We start from the raw sequence: 17,936 nt of genomic DNA on the forward strand, positions 1-17,936 counted from the left end.
GCCCAGCCCCGCGCAGTCCGGGATGCCCGAGCGAGAAGCGGGGAGGGCGGGCACCGCGTCGCCCCGCCAACGCGACCCAGGACCCACCTACATAGCTCCGAGTCCCCCCCGCCGCGCCCACCCCCCAGGCCCGCCTCTGCACCGCACGACGGCTCTGAAGCACATACCCGCGCATACATCCACTTGCAGGAAGATCGTAATGCGCCTCTCGCTCGCACTCGCGCTCACCGCCCTCGCCGCCCTCGCCACGGCGCACCCGAACCCGAACCCGAACCCGAACCTGCATCCGCACGCGGACGGAGAGATGGAGAAGAGGCAGGGCGAGTACCGTGGGCCCGCGTCGTTCTGACTCTGGGCGAGGGGAGGAGGGGGAGGGAGGTGAAGGGCGATGAGAGGACGTGAGTGCCCTGCGATCCGCGCCCTGACGCATCTGACGTTTGCTGCCCGTCCTGTGCCCGCCCGCAAGCCCAGCCCGCCGACGGAACGCGCGCCCCGCGACTCGGGCTCGGCTCGGCAGGAGGGGAGACTCGCAGGGTGCTTTCGAGTTCGCCGTGTGCGCGTGTGCGACTCGGATGGGAGGAGGTCGGAGGATGCGCTGTGTTTTGGACTCTGGATGCGTTCTTCGAGGACGCTTGCTGTACTGGACCGGATACGGGAATGGAATGGACATTGTGGACGGTGCGGCGGGCCCACCGCGTTCGCTCCTTCTGACTTTCGGCGAATTCGAGTGCGCGGAGGCGCGTGAGGGACCTGCCTGCTGCCTCCCGAGTTGTGGCGCCGCATCCTCCAACACCCTGCTCACCGAGGTAGAGTGCCACTTCTAGGTTCACGAGGATCGGTCAGCCTGTACGACGGTGCGCCGACGGTCTTTGGGAGCTTCTGCGACTAGAGGTGAGTACCGTTCTTTGTTCGTCGATGCGCTTGCGTGGAGAGGGCTCGAGCTGGCAGATGATGTCTATCTATGTATTTGAACTGAACGCTTGGCGTCGTGACGCGAACCTATTCTGCTGATGCCGTTACCGCCTGGGCCCTCTGCCATTCGAGTGTTATCATGTTGTGCTGGTACTGACGACGATGTGTCCTCGTAGGTATGCGGCTTCACCACGTCGAGCGCCTCGAGCCTGTAAGTGGTCGCAGTTCTTCGTTTGGCGCTACCAGTAGGCTAATGGCGAGGATACAGGTGTCAAGGAGCAAGACGAAGGTGCGCCTCATCCGTCTTTCGTCAGTCACTCTGCCAAGCAACATATATAGTACACTCCGGTCTACCATCTAGAGCACGCGCCTCGCACTGAACCGCTCGTCCTAGAGTATACCCTCGTCCTCTATCTCCATCTCTCCCACCCACCCCGCTCCCACGCCCCTCCGGGTTCAAGCAACCTCCGCAGAACCCGTCTGCGAAGACTCGGACACCAGCCCGCAACGAGCCCCACAAGACACGGAAACATCACTCCCACGTCCACTTCCGCGCGTCACAACCGCGCTCACCTCGAAGGCGGCGGTGCATCCAGACGGCCACCCGCGGCCGCGCGCGTCGCGTCGCGTAGGGAGGGGTTCGAGCCGCGCAATTTGAAGCGAATCGGGATCGGGAGCGAGAGCGAGAGGGTGTGACCTCGACCTCAAGCGAGAGTCCGCGCGGAAAGCACGTACGTACCCTCTATCGCTCGTCACGCAGCCACGGCCGTGGTCGGCGCACGCTCCTCCCGCCCTCCCAAATCCAAACCCGAGGTCACAGCGGCGCGGCGCGTCGGCGGTCGACGCTCACCACGGGTCCCTGCCCCTCCACGACCCCCTCCTCTCGTTTCGCTCTCGCTCCCGCACCCGGACGGCGACGGCACCGGGGCCGGGGCGAGTCGCGCGGCAAGCCCCCAAGCTCGAACTCAAGCCGGCGGCGAGGCTCGGAGGCTCGGCGAGCTGTGCATGCACCTCCGTAGCCGCGGACGCGGACGCGACGAGCGAAGCCCGCGTTCAAAGCGAAAGCGAAAGCGAACTTGAAGGAGGACGCGCGAAGAACGGGCATACGCACACACCTGGATCCTGCGCGGTAGCCGGTCGGTGTCGGCGTGCGCCATCGACTCGGGGCCGCGTGGACACTGGTACTACTAGTGGGCAGCCCCCGCGGCCCGCGTACTGTACGTGCCCCGGGTCGCGCACGCTGCCAGTACAGTGCGCGGACGGCCCGCGGCGCTCTCGAACTCGGACTCGAACTCGAACGCGAACGCGAAGGCGCCGTTACAGTGGCCCTCGCAGCCACGGGTCGACGGGGGAGGGAGGGAGAGTGGGGGGGGGACGGGAGGGGACGACCGACTGGAACCTGGAGGCAAGTATCCCCTCCCGTGCCTGCGCATGCTCCGGCCCTCACTCCGCTCGCTCACCGCTCACCGCGGACGCCCCCTCCTCCCGGACGCGGCTGCGTCTCTCCTCCGAGTGTCCACCCCCGGGCCCTGTCTCGCGCGACACGTCCGACTCCGCGGCACACTACTATGATAGTACGCCGCCGCTCCTCCCTGGCAGGGTCGCTCGTGCACCACCAGCACGTCTGCCAGTGCCGTGCATGCAGGGAGAGGAAGGAATAGGCGCGATTTGACCTCGGACTGGTGTTGCTGTAGGTCTGCTGAGCCATGAACGCGTACCTGGGCTTTTGAGGCTAGCCTGGCCCTCGAGTCAGCCTGTGCGACGTCGCGCCGACGGTCTTGGGAGCTTCGACTAGCTGCAGATGTGAGTACTTTTCTTTGTTCGTCGATGTACTCCGAGTGTGCGGAGAGGGTTCGAGCCGGCAGATGATGTTCACTACAGCCAATTGAAACTGAACGCGCAGCGTCGTGACGCGAAACTACCCCTATTAACTAACTCTATTCAGCTGATGCCGTTACCGCCCGGGCCCTCTGTCGTTCGACTGTCATGTATGCCGTTGTGCTCCTTACTGATAACGACGCGTCCTCATAGGTTTGTGACGCGCAAGTCCTAGCTGACGGTATACGGAGCACCACGTCGGGCACCTCGAGTCTGTAAGTGGGCGCAGTGCTTCGTTTGACGCTATCAGTATGCTCATGGCGAGGATATAGGGTAAGACGAAGACGAAGGTGCGCCTCATCCGTCTTTCCTTAGACCTGGTTCTGACGAGCAACATGTATAGTACACTTCGGTCTGCCCATCTGGAGCACGGGCCTCGCACTGAACCCGCCGGTACTGGTACGCACTGCAGAGGCTGAGACAGATGCGAAGACTAAGAGGTATGGAATTGAGCGTGACGATAAAGCACGCATGTCGACGCTGTGTGTAGCTTGATGACCTCGACGTAGGCCTGAAGGACACGGACAAGCCTGACCTGGACGTCTGGGCGTCGAGCGACGCCGCGATGATCCATGGCATGCCTCTCCCGGTCACCGCCCAAGACACCCTTCTCCCCTGCTCACTCGTCGTCCACCAGAAGGCGAAGCACCAGTTGGAAAACGTGCCGTTCCGGTTCCACAACGCGGGGTCGCCCGCGTACATCGGCGGCGGGCAGGCGTTGTACGACCGCACGCGCGCCTGGCGAAGGCGCGGGGGAGGAGGCGGGGCGGTTCGCGTGACGGTGGTCGCTGTGGCGCGCTGCGTACTTCACCATGACGCTGAGCTGGAAGAGCAAGCCGTCGCTCGTTTCGCTCAGTCTCTCCGTGCTCTGCGCGCGTTTGTGATTGGGAAGCAGTGCGGACCGATGTGCGTCTCTCGCATTGTAAGGGCGCCGCATTCCCACCCCTCACACTCGTTGTCCGCGATGGCATGCCGCGCCATGCCACGGCGGCGCGACCGGCCTGCTGCCCACGCTGTACGACCGTCCCTCGCAGCCCACGAGCTGCAGGTTCTCGCTCGCCCCGTGGACAAGATCACCGACCGTCGGGTAGGAGCCCGTCCGCGCATCTGCCTGCAGAAAGCTGATGTGGGGGAAGCGCTGCCCCTGCGAGAGGAGAAGAAATTGGTATCAGGTCAGCGATACGTCCAATGTATTCGTGCAGAGCGGGTTCGAGCCGGCAGATGATGTTCCCAAGCATACAACTGAACACACAGTGTCGTGACGCGAAAGTAACCCTATTCAGCTGATGCCGTGACTGCCCGGGCCCTCTGTCGTTCGACCGTTATGTGTGATGTTGTGCTGTTTACTGATAACGATGTGTCCTCGATAGGTATGCGATGCACAAGTCCCAGTGCGACGGTATACGGAGCACCACGTCGGGCACCTGGAGTCTGTAAGTGGGCGCAGTTCCTCGTTTGACGCTATCAGTATGCTCATGGCGAGGATATAGGGCAAGACGAAGACGAAGGTGCGCCTCATCCGTCTTTCGTTAGACCTGGTTCTGACGAGCAATGTGTGTAGTACACTTCGGTCTGCCTATCTGGAGCACGGGCCTTGCACTGAACCCGGCGGTACTGGTACGCACCACAGAGGCTGAGACAGACCCGAAGACTAAGAGGCACGAGATCGAGTGTGACGGTAAAGACTCAAGCACGCATGTCGATGACTGTGTGTAACTTGATCACCGACGAGCACCCCAGCGGACAAGCCTGACCTGGACGTTTGGGTGTTGGGCGACGCCGCGATGATCAAAGGCATGCCTCTCCCAGTCACCGCCCAAGACACCCTTCTCCCCTGCTCACTCCGCGTCGTAAATCGGAAAACGAAGTAACTCTGGAAGAAGCCCAGTGCCGCGAAGGACCAGCTGGCAAAGGATCCGTTCCGATTCCACAACGCGGGTCGCTCGCGTACATCGGCGGCTGGCAGGCGTTGTACGACCACACGCGCGCATAGAGAAGCCGAGGGGGAAGGAGGCGGGGCGGTTCGCGTCACGATGGTCGCTGTGGCGCCCAGCGTACTTCACCATGACGCTGAGCTGGAAGAGACAGTCGTCGCTCGCTCTCTCCCTTCTCTCCTCATGTTTGTGACTGAAGACGGTGCAAACCAACGTGCATCTCTCGCGTTGCAAGAGACCCGTGCCGACGTAGTGGTGAGTGGGCGCCGAGTGTGCTTTGTGGGCGCGCAGGGGCTGACGGTGGCCCTGTCACAGGTTCATGAAACGGATCCTCGGCCGGGACATGAGCCGCTTCTAATCGGTCGGCGGAGCACGGTGGGACGGTGGTACAGTGGGATGTGGGACGGTGGGACAGTGGGACGTGGTGAACGGCCGATGGCCTGTGGGTTGAATAGGGAAGCACGATGATCGTGCGTGACGATCGGGCGTGGTGGATGGCAGGTGAGAGGTGAGTTGTTTTCAGATCTTCAGCGAAACAGCCTATGAGGTAGCATCACTACGACTGGTACCATATCCGACGTTCGTGACAATGATCATTTAGATGAGGCCCCGATGAATTCTTTGGTGCTCAGATTGTCATGCAGCAACAGTACACGAGTGAAGCCAGGCGAATGGTGCTTACAAATTTGAAAAACAGGTGAAGGTGAAGATCCAGACAGTGATAGGGTTGCATAGCGTATAGAATACAGCGATGTGCAGTCCGTAATGATCCACAAGAAGTCCATGGTGGATGAAGCAGGAGGAATCTACAATACAGATGTGACCATAGATACCGAGAACGAATGAAAACCATTATAGGCATGGTTGCGAGAACATAAGAAACGACGAGACTACTATTGAGTTGACATATCCAACTAAGCTGCTCGACTAGGAACCTCTTCATGCGATGGCATCGGCAGTCGGCAGCGTCGTCACGGGCTTCCTGTGTGGCGACTTGCGCTGCGGAGGTTTCCCCTCGCCTGACATCGACTCTGCACCGGCGATGAGCTAGCAGTCAACAACGACATTGAACCACGCACGTTTCGAGCTCTCGCGCTTCACCGCCTGCGCGCCCTGCAAGAAGCCCTCCACGAAGTCCTTGTTCTTCGCAAGCATCTTTTCGTCCACGCGATGTTTCTGCAGGCTGCGGAGCGAGATGCCGTGCCGCTGCATCTGCTCGACCATGATCTTCCACTCGGGCTCGACCTTGCCCGAGGCTTCGAACTGTCCGTTGGCGAAGCTTGCATGCGCGACATGGTCAAATGTACCGGGCACGGGGCCGGATATCATGGAACGGCGAATGCGGTTTGCATTGTTGAGGTTCGCCGCGCTGGAAGTGGCACGAGCGACGGAGCGAGAAGGGGCCTTGGATATCTTCCGTGGCGGGAGGACTGCATGGGTGACACGAGGGTTGAGAATCAGCGCAGTTGTTGTCAAAGACCTAAACATACTAGTCGCGTGAGAATCGCTCATTTTCTTGTAGAACCTTTCTGCGTGCGCATCCTCCTCGAAGCGAATACCGAACATCCGACTCTGTACAGATAGGGGAGTTAGTCTCAAAACTTGTATCTGTAGACAAAGGCCACTCGCCTTGCCTGGGAAGACATGGAAGAATGGCTTGTCGAGGCGGTAATGGAACTCTGCTGGGATGGGGTGCACCCAGATGACGCCCTTCCCCGGCGCCGGGTCGATGAGCCTGAGCCAGTACCTGCGGTCGAAGCTCGTCCCGGGGCCTGCACCCAACGGTTTCTCCGCATGCATGATGACGCGATCGCGGCCGAAGACTAGCATGCCTTGAAGGCCGGTGTACGCCCAACCGTCTTCCCGCGCACCGAATGGGGCCTGATAGATACGAGCCGAAGCGATCGCGAGGAGTTTTACGTCCGGCGGAAGCTTAGAGAGGATGTGGCGTCGCTCCTCCTCAGAGCGGAACGGGCTGGAAGGCGAAGATGACTTGGTAGTTGCGTGGCGCATGGCTGCGATGTTGGGGAGCGGCGGGAGACGTCAAGATGAGCAGAAAACTTTGGAGGAATTGTCGACCCGGCGAGAATGCCAGAAGGTATATGTATGGTTGAGGTAGACGCACAGGTATCTGGGCTGCGCGCCTTCGAATGCCATAAAGGCGCATCGTGTCGGCCGCATGTTCGGGAAGCACGACCGCGTTTGTCTACAACGTGTCCGTGTGTGGTCCTGCTGGGGCGCTTGCGACCGCAAAGGCCGGTGATAACAAACGTGATGTTCGAGTTCCACCATAGCAAAGGAGTGATGAGTGGCCGGGATACGCTCGGCGGAGGGAAACAAGAGGGAAAGGCCCCGACTGCCTCGATTTGTGACAAGAATCCTAAGCGGTATGAAGGTACAAGGTTCAGACTGAGAAGGGAAGCTCCGATGAGGCTATGATGCCACCCACTGCCCGTTGAGATCGTCGAACCCGAAAGTGGTTCTAGTAGTAGATCAGTAGTGATGCTGCCAATCCGATGTCTACAGACGCCTCCTAAACGCTGTTTTTATGCGCGCATGAGGCCGGCGAAGAGCGGGGTGAGGGCTGCAGTGCGCGTCAGAGCTGCCGGAGACGAACGCTCCGGATCAGCAATAGGAGGAAACAGAAGTGCTGCTGCTGCAGCGCCACACTGGCAAGAAGGGGACGGGCTACGGGTAGCTTCAGACCTTCTACAGCAGCAGTTGGCCGCTCTGCATTATTATGCAGCGCAACCCGCGGCTCACGTCCCGGGTGGGTAGCGAAAGGTATCGACGCGGATATGGTGAATCATGATCGCGATACAAGACGAGCCTTTCGACATACACGGGCACGAAATGGTGAGAGCTTGAAGGCGAACTCTTCACAAATGACACTTACATGAACACTGGGCCGTGACGTACCGCATCTGGGCGAGTCCACGATGTATGTTCGGGGGCTTCACGATGCATCTGCGTGGCCCAAAATCTGGACACATCCCTCGAGTGAGGACGGTGGAAGAGGGCACAGCCTGCCCCCTAGATCGCGCTATCCCACAGAAGATGGGCGTGAGGTGGTCTAGAACAACGATCGAGCGCGGCCCAACAATGCAGCGAGCGACCCACCTCGCAAGCAGCAAGCAGCAACGAGCAATCTCGCTAACCGATCCTTGCGCCCGCAACGCAGTCCCCAAGCCGCGAGATCGCCGAGAGCGGGATGGAGAGATCGATGAGCCTGCAATGAGGGGCGCGCTGAGATGATTCACCGAGGGGACGTAAATTCGAGGAACGTACATTTGCCTGGCGCCGGGTAGAGCTGGTCTCGGTGGAGGATACGTACAATGAAGTTTATGCTTGCCGCGCTACCTGCGTATTTGGGCAATTAGGTCGCCTAATGTTTAGTCCGCGATGCATCTGGGCTGCACACATCGCGCTCGAAGGCATGTAGGGTAGTAGCAGAAGCGGTGAGTATATGAGAGGGCTTATTTACCGAGATCACACCCCTCGGTAGGCGACGTGTTGATGCATTGACAAGCAAAAAAATTATCCCAGTGTGTATTGTACAGGGCGGCATAACATGTCGTACGTGAGGCAAGTCTTCTCTCTCAGCCCCTGTGCCCGCGTAGCAACCAAGCTACAAGCCGCTGAGTGCGAAACATCACACGCACGGACATCGTACGCACCTCACACGGCTCCATAGCCCCCAGACCAACCCATCACGGCGATGCGCTGCCCAAGTCCGCGCCGCGCACTCATGGCACAATGGTGAGGTGCCGCATCAGCCATTCCCATCCCTCGCACCCAAGATCGCGCGCATTGCGGAAGACCACCTTGCGCGCGGACCACGGTAGGCACAGTGTCGGCTTGCCGCTGGTGTGCTCAACGTCGTAGAAGTGACCGTTGTAGCCGATGAGCCGCAGGGTTTCCGCACCGGCGATGATCGCGTCCGGCTTGATGTCCGTCTCCGCCCACGTCCGGATGTAGAGGTACTGGAAGTCAGTGAAGTGCGACCACTGCAGCGGCGAGATCAGCGATATCGCCGTGTAGATTGCTGGAATACTTACAAACCGAGAGAACACGCTAGCATCCGATAGTGATCCCTTGCTAGTCAGCTTCATAGCGGCAAGACCAGCGGGGAGGTGAGCGAGCAGGCCCGCGATGAACTCGGCAGTGAACGGCTGGCTCGTCATCCGGAGGTCAAAGACCTCAAGCTTCTTCAACGTACCGACAGAATCGAGATAGAAACTCATGCTCTCCGGAGGTATCTCGAAATTGCAGTAGAGGCGTCGCAGCAAGTGTCTGTCCCGCAGGAAATTGGCGAGCATCTGCGCATGATGAGCCGGTAGGATGCTACTGTCATAGCATTGCAGCGCCAGTGAGGTGAGACCACGGAGTTCCTGCCGCAGGCTCGAGAGCGTAGTAAATAGCGTGTCTTCTTGCTGCGAGGGCGAGAAGACGGACAGGGAGCGTAGATGAGGGAGCTGGAGAAGAGCAGGCCCCAGTCCATCAAGCGTTGACACGATGACCAGGCCTAGATGCGTGAGATTCGGTAGGTAATTGACCGGGACATTCATGGGAGAGTGAAACGGGAACTCGAGCATTTGCAAATTCTCGTGGACGGTCTTGCACTTTACGGTTGTCAACGAATGGTCCGTTATCAGGTCTTCGTCTGGCCATGTCGTACTGATGCTGATAGAGCGTACGAAGCTGAGGCGTTCGAACGGCAGCGCGTCGAGTGATTCCAGGCTATTCCAAAGGGTCGTGTATGAGACTGTTGAGCGAGAGGAGCTGACGGCTACACATACGGCACGGACAAAGCGCGGAGTTGTCTACACGACCGTTCTAGCGATTCGATGACTGCGGCAGTTGGTAACGGCGCATTTCCGTGCCACAGAAAGGAAGACAGCTCGCGCAGGGAGCCTATGGCAGTCACCAGACAGCCTGGCGAAAACAATATCGCACAGCTCTGTAGGCGTCGAAGGTACACACTCACAGATCTCGAACGCGCCTCTCACACCATCCAACTTGAACGCATGTACCTCCATGTCCCTAATTACGGACGCAAAGGAGGGGTCCACGATGATGCGATTGAGTAGGCCGAACGACCTGCATGATCGTTCGTCTTCTAGTTCGTCGCCATGCAGGATGTCCTCGTGTTCATGATTCTCCCAGGCACCAAAGTGGACAGTCACTTCAGAGAAGACAAGGCGCACGGCGAAGTCATGAAACATTCTCGAGACAGAGAGGCATATCCGCCGAGAGGCCTTAGATAGATGAACTATCACTTCTTTCCATATTTCCGGTGGCAAGCCTGAGTAAGGCAGTATCTCGTGTTGCGTGAAGACCATTCCCGTAGGCTCTATAGAATGTAAGTGCAAAGCGGCAGCCAGCCTGAGGATGTGGTTGTTCTGGTTGGAGCTTGAGACTGAGTGAAGGTTCGGGGGCTCAGATCTCAGATCTCAAGTTTTCACACCCGGCGCGTATGTGGCGCTCGCAACTTGGACTACTCAACTATAACTTGTACAATGTTACCAGACATGTAAGTACACCAATACGTATTGATGCGGCATGGGGCGATGTGCTATGTGCACTGGACTCCGCCTCGACCGCCAACATCATTGAACCGACGCGAACGGTGTCGACTCTGCACGCGCCGTGCACCGTCAAGATGCTCGCTCACGCTGATTACCTCCAAAGATATGGCAGGAAGTCGTCGCTCGAAAGCCTAGGCCATCCAGACGGATGTGCCTCTCCGTCTCGAGAGAATTCCACGGTTTCGCCCTCAGCCTCGTATTCTATGACTGGAAGGCGCTTGGGAGTCCTCTAGGAGCTACATATTGCCTGGCGACAAGCTGGGGGACGAGCGGTCCTCCAGATCGTGCGATCTGCTCAACCATATCATCAGTTATGCTATCTCATAGGCTGTTTCGCTGAAGATCTGAACACAACTCACCTCGCTCACCTAGCGTGCCCCTCACATCCACCACGCCCGATCGTCACACACGATCATCGTGCTTCCCTATTCAACCCACAGGCCATCGGCGGTCCACCACGTCCCACCGTCCCACATCCCACTGTACCACCGTCCCACCGTGCTCTGCTGTCCCGATTAGAAGCGACTCATGCCCCGGCCGAAGATCCATTACATGAAGCTGTGACAGGTCGACCGTCAGCCCCTGCGCGCCCACAAAGCACACTCGGCGCCCACTCACCACTACGTCGGAACGGGAATCCTGCAACGCGAGAGACACCCGTCAGTGACCACCACTTCCCAGTCACAAACATGAGGAGAGTAGGAAGAGAGCGAGCGACGACTTGCTCTTCCAGCTCAGCGTCGTGGTGAAGTACGCCGAGCGCCACAGCGAACACGCGAACCGCCCCGCCTCCTTCCCCCTCGACTTCTTCACGCACGTGTGCGGTCGTACAACGCCTGCCGGTCGCCGATGTACGCGAGCGACCCGCGTTGTGGAACCGGAATGGGTCCTTTGCACGCTGGTCCTTTGTGACGGCATTGAGCTGCTTCCAGAGGTATTTCGTCTTCTGGTTGGCGACTGCGAGATGGTGAGAAGTGAGCAGGGGAGAAGGTACCTTGGGCAGTGACTGGGAGAGGCATCTCACTGATCATCGCGGCGTCGCCCAAGGCCCAGACGTCCAGGTCAGGCATGCCCGTGCCCTTCATGACTACGTTGAAGTGCTCGTCGAGGTCATCAAGCTACACACAGCCGTCGACATGCGTACTTTACCGCCACGCTCAATCTCGTGCCTCTTAGTCTTCGGGCCTGTCTCAGTTTCTGTGGTGCTTACTAGTATCGGCGGATTCAGTGCGAGGCCCGTGCTCCAGATGGGTAAACCGAAGTGTACTATATATGTTGCTCGTCAGAACCAGAACAAACGGACAACGGATGAGGCCCGCCTTTGCCTTGCTCCTCGACATAAATCTTGCCCTACATATATCCTCGCTCAATGAGCATACTGATAGCGTCATACCAAGAACTGCGACCACTTACAGGCTCGACTCGGACGTGGTGCTGGGTTAGCAGCCGTATGTTGTCACGCTGGGACTTCTGCGTCGCATACCTATCGGAGACCCGTCGTCATCAGTAAACAGCACAGCATGATTACATTCGAACGACAGAGGGCCCGGGCAGTAACGGTATCAGCTGGACAAAATTCTGGACACCATAAGTACAATCACATCACGAAACCGTGCATTCTTAAAGACGATTTTTTCACATCATCTGCTAGCTCGCAACCTCTCCGCGCAAGCGCATTGATGAACAAAGAAAGGTACTCACATCTGCAGCACCTGCTCGAAGCTCCTATGATCGTCGGGGCGACGTCGTACAGGATGGTGAACCGGGAAGTGGCACTGTACCTTGATGAGCAGGAAGTCAGTCATGTTCGAGAATAAGTACCAGTCATAAGCTCCGGAAGCAGGTCGTCGACATTGAGCTGCATCTCCGACTGGAGCGTATCCCAGGAGAGGTGCGGGTCGCTATACTAATAGTGGGCGATGCGGCATCGTGACGGGCTGCGCCAGGCCGCGACGAGGCTCCGATACGATACTTATGTGGGCGTCTAGTACGACTTCAGCCACAACTTGACTTCGATTTGTACTACTACCACCACATGTGTACTGGGCTCCGCCTCGAACGCCAACATCATTGACACCACGAGAACGATTTGGACACTGCACGCACCCTGCTCCGTCAAGATGCTCGCTTATGCTGGGTTACCCCCGGAAATATGGCAGGAACTTCGCGCGGTTGCCTAGGCCATCCAGACGGATATGCCTCTCGGTCTCGAGAGCATTCCATGACATCGCCCTCAGCCTCGTATTCTATGAATTCACTATCTGTTTTGGTGCTTGGGAGTCCTATACGGATGCGGGCTATATACAAGGCGACAAGCTGGAGGATGAGCGGTCGTCCAGGTCGTTCGATCTGCTCTACCATATCATCGTGGATCCGCACTTCGCGTCGGTGATCAGAGACATGGAGGTCCACGCGTATAAAGTTGATGGCGAGAGAAGGGCCTTTGAAATCCGTGAGTGCATGCATTTGAACTGGAACAGAACGATGCGAAACCTCAGACCTGTACCCAGGCTGTTTGGTGACTGCGCTAGGTTGTCTGCGCAGTCTCTCCTCGTTCATTTGGCACGGCACGGCCCGCAGCCAACTGTAGCGATTATAGACTCGCTTGCGCGATTGTGTCGATCTCTGCGTCACCTCTCTGTCCCGTGAGTGCATCTTCGTACCTATCGATATGCTCGAACTGACATGGCGCCGAGCAGCATGGAGTCGCTTGGCGACTTGCCGCTCGAAAGACTCAATCGCGTCTGCTCTATTGGCATAAGTACAACATCGATGGACTTGGACGCGGAGATCACGGACCACTCGTTCTCGACGAAGATGTGTACGACGATCCAAGAGAGCCTGCAGACACTGGAGGTACCATTTCGTAGACCAGCAGATATCCCGGCCGCGTGTCTGCCAAATCTCACGCATCTGAACTTGGTCTTGATGAAGACGTTCGATGGCCTCGAGCGTGTCCTCCGCGGACTGCCTGATCTCCGTTTGCTATCCATTACTACCGCGGGCCCATTACATCAAGATGCAGTGTACGCGTGCGTGTCATCTCTCCAATCCGACTTGCCGAACTTGGAGTCGTTCGGTGTGTCAGACCTCGACCATACGGTGCTGATGGATGAAGCCCAAATTCTCGCCGACTTTCTACGGAACAGGCTTTCACTGCGGCGCGTCGACTACGCCGTAAATATACCTACCGGATGTATAGGGTTATTTCTGGAAGCTATCGGTACTCTGAAGAATTTGGAGGTGTTCCACATGGCCATGTTGGACCAACCTCTTACTCAGGAATTCAGTGTGGGCCTGCTCTCCCGTCTCCCGTCGAGCCTTGTGGCCATGAGCCTGTCCACCGATGGGCATCTAACTGACCGCAATGCATTATCGCAATTTGTGAGTAGTGGTCAGAGTGATGGGCGATAGCACTAATGCAGACACGAACAGTGGGCATACTTCACCAATCTGCAGTACCTGTACATCCGAACTTGGGCAGAGACAGACATCACGGTGGACGCTATCGTGGAGGGATCGACTACGCTCGAGCTTGTTGGCTACAATGGCCGTTTCTACGATGTGGAACGCCGAGCCGACCAGCCGCTTTCACTGTCTCCATGGTCACATCGTAAACTCGAGTTCCGCAATGCGCGCGACTTGGGTTGTGAAGGCTGGGAATGGCTCATGAGGTACTCTTCAATCGTGCCTGAGCCGTGAGCGAGCGTGTACACTCCAATTCCGGTCGCATTACTATGATACGTTTTTGAATTCGTATAGACAATAGGTGTGTACATGGCTGTTATCGTGCGGAATTCCTCGCTTAGTGCTTAGTGATGAAGGTTACGTGGTATCCAAAGGACGGACGAAGTAGATTGCCTGATAGACATCTGAAAATACATGGTTTGCACGCAGTAGAACCCGGTGTGCATGTTGTAAGTCCATCGGCGAAATCGTCTCAAGTAACTTTGTACTTCCGACTTGCACGAAGACGCTGGTGCCCCGGTGCGTATAGTGTTCTGTGGACGTTCCTCCGCTATACCAATTTGATTGCAACCTGCGTCCGGTAGGCAGATGCTCCGCAAGATGCGCCCTCCGACGAACCGCCTCAGGATCCTGTCGTTCACCTCACGGGGCGATCTTCTTCGCGGAGCCCGGGAGCTGCAGTCGCTCTATGGCGGTCAGCCGCAAGGCGACCCTGGGGCGAGACCGGCTCTTCGTCGAGTCGTCATCGGTCGGCGACACGCGGCTTACATTGTGACACGCAGTAACACGGCTCCACTCGAGGTGTTGCTGCATACACCGCCCTCTCAGATCTCAACCTCCAGCTAGCGCGTACTCTGTGGCCATCGCTCTTCCGTCTCTCTTTGCGTCTCAGTTCTGTGAGTAGCGGCGGGCTCTTGCTGGCGGTACGTTACAGTGCCATTACGATGAATTGCTCACGACGTCCCACAGGCCCCCCTTTTAGCGGGACATACTTCGGTCTTGAGACCGCGCGAGCGACGGACGTCGGTATGGAAGGCACTACTCGACACGCTCGTCCATTACTGGTGCGTGCTCCCCCGCGTGAGTGTTCTAGACCATCGCTAGCAGGCGTCACACTGGGCCGACGGGTGACATCGCATACAGTGCGCAGCCTCTACGACGTACCCGAAGGGTTGGTGAGGCGCCGTTTACGAAACCTCTACATCTACCATCGAGGTCACGGTCTTGCGCAAGAATTGTGCTTGTGCCTGCGCTGGAAACTCTCCATTTCTGAACGAGTAGTTCGCTCCGACTCCTTTGATTCGCACACTTCGTCGGACGTGCATTGCCTAGCTCACCTCGGTGCAATGTATCCTGTACAACGCGGTCAGCCGCTCACAATCAACTGCCAGTGTTAGGTGCAGTCGGACAGCGATCGTCCGACGCGTCGACGCGTCGATCCCCTCCGACACCAGATGTGCCGACCAGATCTCTGTAGTGATGGGTGGAAGACTCGATGAGCACTGGTGAGCACCCCGCAGCAGATTACATCCAGTTCACGCAGTCTGCAGATCACACCCCCTACTGCACTCATCGGTGTTGCTCCACGGAGGTTGGAACGCTCGGTCTGCGGTCCCGATGTACGTCTGAACGAGGATAGCCCTCTATAGCAACCGGAACCTGGTGTACTTACTATTCGCACCTGCAGCAGCATGGTGTCATCCAATGGCTCATCAACTGTGCGCACTGCGTCAGCAGTAGGCCCGATCGCTCGATCACCGGTATTTCACGTACTTCCGAGGTACGTCGTCGGTGCAGGTTTAATTTTTACCGCGAGCGGGGGACCGCCTGGTGAGCAACCTTCTGTTCGCATAGTCACGATGAGGTAACTCGGTTATTGGCAGACTTATAGCAACGTGGTAAGTGCTACGTACATTATCTCATTTGGCACGCACCCTCGATCCTGCGTGGCGGCCGCGTGTTTGTGCGTCTACTGGCCTATACCTAGCCGTAGCATTCGTTGGGTTCACGTAGGCTGCCCCGAGTACGAGTCTTGATAGCTCGACTTGCTACAGTACCGGCGACAGTCGAACAACATCGGCGCCACGGCTGATCCAGCTCACGTTCGACGCCAAGCCAACTTTGCTTCTCGTTCTCTGTCTATGCCACAGCTCTCCTCCAACCGCGCACCCCCGGAGATATGGCAAGAAATCATATCTCATCTCCCGAGGGCCAGCATACGCACCTGTCGCCTAGTCTCGCAGGCATTCAACGGCCTCTCGATGGGCATGGCCCTATCCTGCATTACCATATCATTGGGGATCTATGACCCTACAGGAGCACTGAACGCTGACGGGCTCGACTGGAATCCGCGTGCAGACGTATTGGAAGTGCAAGCTTACAGAACCTCCGCTGTTCTCGATCGCATCACGTCCGAACCGTCTTTCGCCAGAGGCGTCAAAAGGCTGCATGTCTACGTCTTCGACGAGGGCCTCGCGAGTACTCACTGGATACGTGAGTCTGGCGCCCCACACTACCAGTGCTAACTCAGGCGTTGCGCGCCGCTCTTGTGGTACAGTGCCGCTCACGACCATATGTTGACAGACCGTCTCGTTGCGGCAATACGCTCGCTCAGCCAATTGCGCTGCTTGGTGTGGATCGGCGGCGACGCCATTCTTCCTCGTTCACAGGTCATTGACGCACTCCAGACTTGCTGGCCGCTGCTCGGTGAATTATCAATTCCGTAAGTCACGTATCCTGTCTTTGCACGCCATGCAGACACTCACATATGTACTATGATGTACCTTAGAATTAGTGCGCTGAGCATACTACCATGGCCCATTATCGCGCGTCTCCATTCCATAACAGCCGAGTCGCTGTCCCAATACTCATCGCTCTACCTTGAGAGTGTCACACACACGCTCCGCGCTACACTCTTCCGTACGGGAAGGCCTTTGAATATCCACACTCTACGGCCCGGGCTCTTCTGCAACGCTCCCGCGGAGTTCCCCCTACCATGTGTGCCTCGTCTTAGGCATCTGGACATCACGCTCACGGAATCCTGCAGAGGCCTAGGCAATCTTCTTCGTGGAATCCCGGAGCTGGAGTCGCTCTCCGTTGCGGTCAGCCGCGAGGCTGCTCTGAGGCGGAATTTGACCCGACTCCTCGTTGAGTTGTCGTCGGCAATACGCGACTTACCTCAATTAACCGCTCTGGGGATCCATGTGCACCGGCATATGGTGCATCAGGGGCACAGCAATGATGGTCCTCTGAGCACAACTGAAGTTGCGAGGCTCTGTGACGCCCTCCGGTGTTGCTCGCGGTTACACCGCCTATACTTCAACCTCCGGATCACGTCTGAACATCTGCCTACATATCTCTCCGCCATCGCCCAACTCAGGTGCCTCGACACCCTTCACCTCGCGTTAGAAGGTCAGAGGCTCGATGCCGCGTTCTTTGCACTCCTAAGGCGCCACCTGCCTGGCAGCACACACAGCAGGCTCGTCGCACTCTCTCTCAGCACGACGGGGACCCTGACGGTCCGAGTCAAATCAACATTCAGGACCGTGACGTTCGTGAGTGATCCGTCTGTTGGCAGTTGCAAGAAGTGCTCGCTGACTCCGAGTCGATGACTTTAGCACAAGCACTTCAAATGCCTTCGCTTCATCCAGATAGAGGTCGATGTCACGCGTAGGAGAGGGCGAGACGCTGTTGTACGCGACATGATCCGCGACGCGAAGAACCTCGAAGCGGTGGGCTACAACGGCAACTTCTACGACGTGAGGCGGAATCGGAAAGGCGTCTCTGTTGCTCAGGGTCCTTGGTCTGCACGAAAGGTCAGGTTTGGTGGCATTGAGGACTGCGCAGATGAGGGTTGTGACTGGTTGATGCGACATTTAGCCTTCGTGTGAGGTCATCTTCATATGGTGCTTTGTCGAGTCGGACCGCAGACATGTACGGCCGAGTTGCAGACACATAGAATACGAGCGCAGCGCGCAGTGACTCAAGACAGCTGGACCTCTTGGTACCAAGAAATCATATACAGGACTCGCATGCCGAGTCTCCAGCCATGGATCGACTCACGAGCCCCGTAGACAGGAAGCCTTGTGGCGTCGCGCTAGAAAGAAGCTGAGTTGTATGCTCCCCATAGTAGCTTAGTCCGAATGGTAGTCACTTC

The 17,936-nt window shown here is 57.7% G+C and overlaps 8 protein-coding genes across 8 annotated transcripts; 3 read left to right on the top strand and 5 right to left on the bottom strand.

Annotated features, from left to right (window-relative positions):
• Positions 1-185: 185 nt before the first annotated feature.
• On the bottom strand, positions 186-1,088 carry C8Q71DRAFT_784920 (uncharacterized protein). Its single transcript, XM_047925053.1, has 2 exons — positions 472-1,088; positions 186-398 (listed from the first exon to the last, which is right to left on the bottom strand). The coding sequence occupies exons 1-2, from the start codon at positions 781-783 to the stop codon at positions 225-227; spliced, it is 486 nt and encodes a 161-aa protein (XP_047773863.1). The 5' UTR covers positions 784-1,088; the 3' UTR covers positions 186-224.
• Positions 1,089-2,987: 1,899 nt separating this feature from the next.
• On the top strand, positions 2,988-4,800 carry C8Q71DRAFT_784935 (uncharacterized protein). The gene is made up of 6 exons (XM_047925054.1): positions 2,988-3,230; positions 3,300-3,962; positions 4,161-4,223; positions 4,281-4,298; positions 4,352-4,407; positions 4,456-4,800. The coding sequence occupies exons 1-6, from the start codon at positions 3,215-3,217 to the stop codon at positions 4,504-4,506; spliced, it is 867 nt and encodes a 288-aa protein (XP_047773864.1). The 5' UTR covers positions 2,988-3,214; the 3' UTR covers positions 4,507-4,800.
• Positions 4,801-5,363: 563 nt separating this feature from the next.
• Positions 5,364-6,883, bottom strand: C8Q71DRAFT_358676 (uncharacterized protein). Its single transcript, XM_047918051.1, has 4 exons — positions 6,354-6,883; positions 6,215-6,296; positions 5,804-6,154; positions 5,364-5,755 (listed from the first exon to the last, which is right to left on the bottom strand). The coding sequence occupies exons 1-4, from the start codon at positions 6,735-6,737 to the stop codon at positions 5,664-5,666; spliced, it is 909 nt and encodes a 302-aa protein (XP_047773865.1). The 5' UTR covers positions 6,738-6,883; the 3' UTR covers positions 5,364-5,663.
• A 1,342-nt stretch (positions 6,884-8,225) lies between these two features.
• Positions 8,226-10,148, bottom strand: C8Q71DRAFT_784945 (uncharacterized protein). Its single transcript, XM_047925055.1, has 5 exons — positions 9,712-10,148; positions 9,524-9,659; positions 8,783-9,464; positions 8,402-8,731; positions 8,226-8,352 (listed from the first exon to the last, which is right to left on the bottom strand). The coding sequence occupies exons 1-4, from the start codon at positions 10,064-10,066 to the stop codon at positions 8,471-8,473; spliced, it is 1,434 nt and encodes a 477-aa protein (XP_047773866.1). The 5' UTR covers positions 10,067-10,148; the 3' UTR covers positions 8,226-8,352; positions 8,402-8,470.
• Positions 10,149-10,860: 712 nt separating this feature from the next.
• C8Q71DRAFT_862327 (uncharacterized protein) lies at positions 10,861-11,397 on the bottom strand (the record flags this gene model as incomplete). Its single annotated transcript, XM_047928018.1, has 3 exons — positions 10,861-10,870; positions 10,927-11,269; positions 11,337-11,397. The coding sequence occupies 3 exons, from the start codon at positions 11,395-11,397 to the stop codon at positions 10,861-10,863; spliced, it is 414 nt and encodes a 137-aa protein (XP_047773867.1).
• Positions 11,359-12,252, bottom strand: C8Q71DRAFT_358883 (uncharacterized protein). Its single transcript, XM_047918053.1, has 4 exons — positions 12,014-12,252; positions 11,726-11,795; positions 11,632-11,662; positions 11,359-11,578 (listed from the first exon to the last, which is right to left on the bottom strand). The coding sequence occupies exons 1-4, from the start codon at positions 12,115-12,117 to the stop codon at positions 11,400-11,402; spliced, it is 384 nt and encodes a 127-aa protein (XP_047773868.1). The 5' UTR covers positions 12,118-12,252; the 3' UTR covers positions 11,359-11,399.
• A 60-nt stretch (positions 12,253-12,312) lies between these two features.
• On the top strand, positions 12,313-14,031 carry C8Q71DRAFT_358930 (uncharacterized protein). Its single transcript, XM_047918054.1, has 3 exons — positions 12,313-12,957; positions 13,012-13,696; positions 13,748-14,031. Exons 1-3 carry the CDS (start codon positions 12,443-12,445, stop codon positions 14,012-14,014), a joined length of 1,467 nt encoding a protein of 488 aa, XP_047773869.1. The 5' UTR covers positions 12,313-12,442; the 3' UTR covers positions 14,015-14,031.
• Positions 14,032-15,612: 1,581 nt separating this feature from the next.
• Positions 15,613-17,821, top strand: C8Q71DRAFT_784974 (uncharacterized protein). Its single transcript, XM_047925056.1, has 4 exons — positions 15,613-16,273; positions 16,364-16,502; positions 16,569-17,334; positions 17,398-17,821. Exons 1-4 carry the CDS (start codon positions 15,922-15,924, stop codon positions 17,668-17,670), a joined length of 1,530 nt encoding a protein of 509 aa, XP_047773870.1. The 5' UTR covers positions 15,613-15,921; the 3' UTR covers positions 17,671-17,821.
• The last annotated feature ends 115 nt before the right edge of the window (positions 17,822-17,936 follow it).

This window comes from Rhodofomes roseus (assembly GCF_022264815.1).
Source record: "Rhodofomes roseus strain CIRM-BRFM 1785 chromosome Unknown C8Q71scaffold_30, whole genome shotgun sequence".
Classification (NCBI taxonomy): domain Eukaryota; kingdom Fungi; phylum Basidiomycota; class Agaricomycetes; order Polyporales; family Fomitopsidaceae; genus Rhodofomes; species Rhodofomes roseus.

Bases quoted from the DNA above. Each gene is read 5' to 3' on its own strand.
- C8Q71DRAFT_784920 (XM_047925053.1), bottom strand. From the start codon at position 783: ATGCGGCGCCACAACTCGGGAGGCAGCAGGCAGGTCCCTCACGCGCCT. The intron at 399-471 runs CTGGGCTTGCGG...CAGGGCACTCAC, and splicing joins GCGCGCGTTCCGTCGGCGGG to GTCCTCTCATCGCCCTTCAC.
- C8Q71DRAFT_784935 (XM_047925054.1), top strand. The intron at 3,963-4,160 runs GTCAGCGATACG...TGTCCTCGATAG, and splicing joins GGAGAAGAAATTGGTATCAG to GTATGCGATGCACAAGTCCC. The intron at 4,408-4,455 runs GTACGCACCACA...AAGAGGCACGAG, and splicing joins CACTGAACCCGGCGGTACTG to ATCGAGTGTGACGGTAAAGA.
- C8Q71DRAFT_358676 (XM_047918051.1), bottom strand. From the start codon at position 6,737: ATGCGCCACGCAACTACCAAGTCATCTTCGCCTTCCAGCCCGTTCCGC. The intron at 6,155-6,214 runs GTATGTTTAGGT...TCACCCATGCAG, and splicing joins GAGCGATTCTCACGCGACTA to TCCTCCCGCCACGGAAGATA. The intron at 5,756-5,803 runs GTGCGTGGTTCA...TCGCCGGTGCAG, and splicing joins GAAGCGCGAGAGCTCGAAAC to AGTCGATGTCAGGCGAGGGG.
- C8Q71DRAFT_784945 (XM_047925055.1), bottom strand. From the start codon at position 10,066: ATGGTCTTCACGCAACACGAGATACTGCCTTACTCAGGCTTGCCACCG. The intron at 9,660-9,711 runs GTGAGTGTGTAC...TGTTTTCGCCAG, and splicing joins GAGAGGCGCGTTCGAGATCT to GCTGTCTGGTGACTGCCATA. The intron at 8,732-8,782 runs GTAAGTATTCCA...TCGCCGCTGCAG, and splicing joins CTAGCGTGTTCTCTCGGTTT to TGGTCGCACTTCACTGACTT.
- C8Q71DRAFT_358883 (XM_047918053.1), bottom strand. From the start codon at position 12,117: ATGACTGACTTCCTGCTCATCAAGGTACAGTGCCACTTCCCGGTTCAC. The intron at 11,796-12,013 runs GTGAGTACCTTT...GGTCTCCGATAG, and splicing joins TTCGAGCAGGTGCTGCAGAT to GTATGCGACGCAGAAGTCCC. The intron at 11,579-11,631 runs GCGGGCCTCATC...CAACATATATAG, and splicing joins TGTCGAGGAGCAAGGCAAAG to TACACTTCGGTTTACCCATC.
- C8Q71DRAFT_358930 (XM_047918054.1), top strand. From the start codon at position 12,443: ATGCTGGGTTACCCCCGGAAATATGGCAGGAACTTCGCGCGGTTGCCT. The intron at 12,958-13,011 runs GTGAGTGCATCT...GGCGCCGAGCAG, and splicing joins CTGCGTCACCTCTCTGTCCC to CATGGAGTCGCTTGGCGACT. The intron at 13,697-13,747 runs GTGAGTAGTGGT...AGACACGAACAG, and splicing joins GCAATGCATTATCGCAATTT to TGGGCATACTTCACCAATCT.
- C8Q71DRAFT_784974 (XM_047925056.1), top strand. From the start codon at position 15,922: ATGCCACAGCTCTCCTCCAACCGCGCACCCCCGGAGATATGGCAAGAA. The intron at 16,274-16,363 runs GTGAGTCTGGCG...ATATGTTGACAG, and splicing joins CGCGAGTACTCACTGGATAC to ACCGTCTCGTTGCGGCAATA. The intron at 16,503-16,568 runs GTAAGTCACGTA...GATGTACCTTAG, and splicing joins CTCGGTGAATTATCAATTCC to AATTAGTGCGCTGAGCATAC.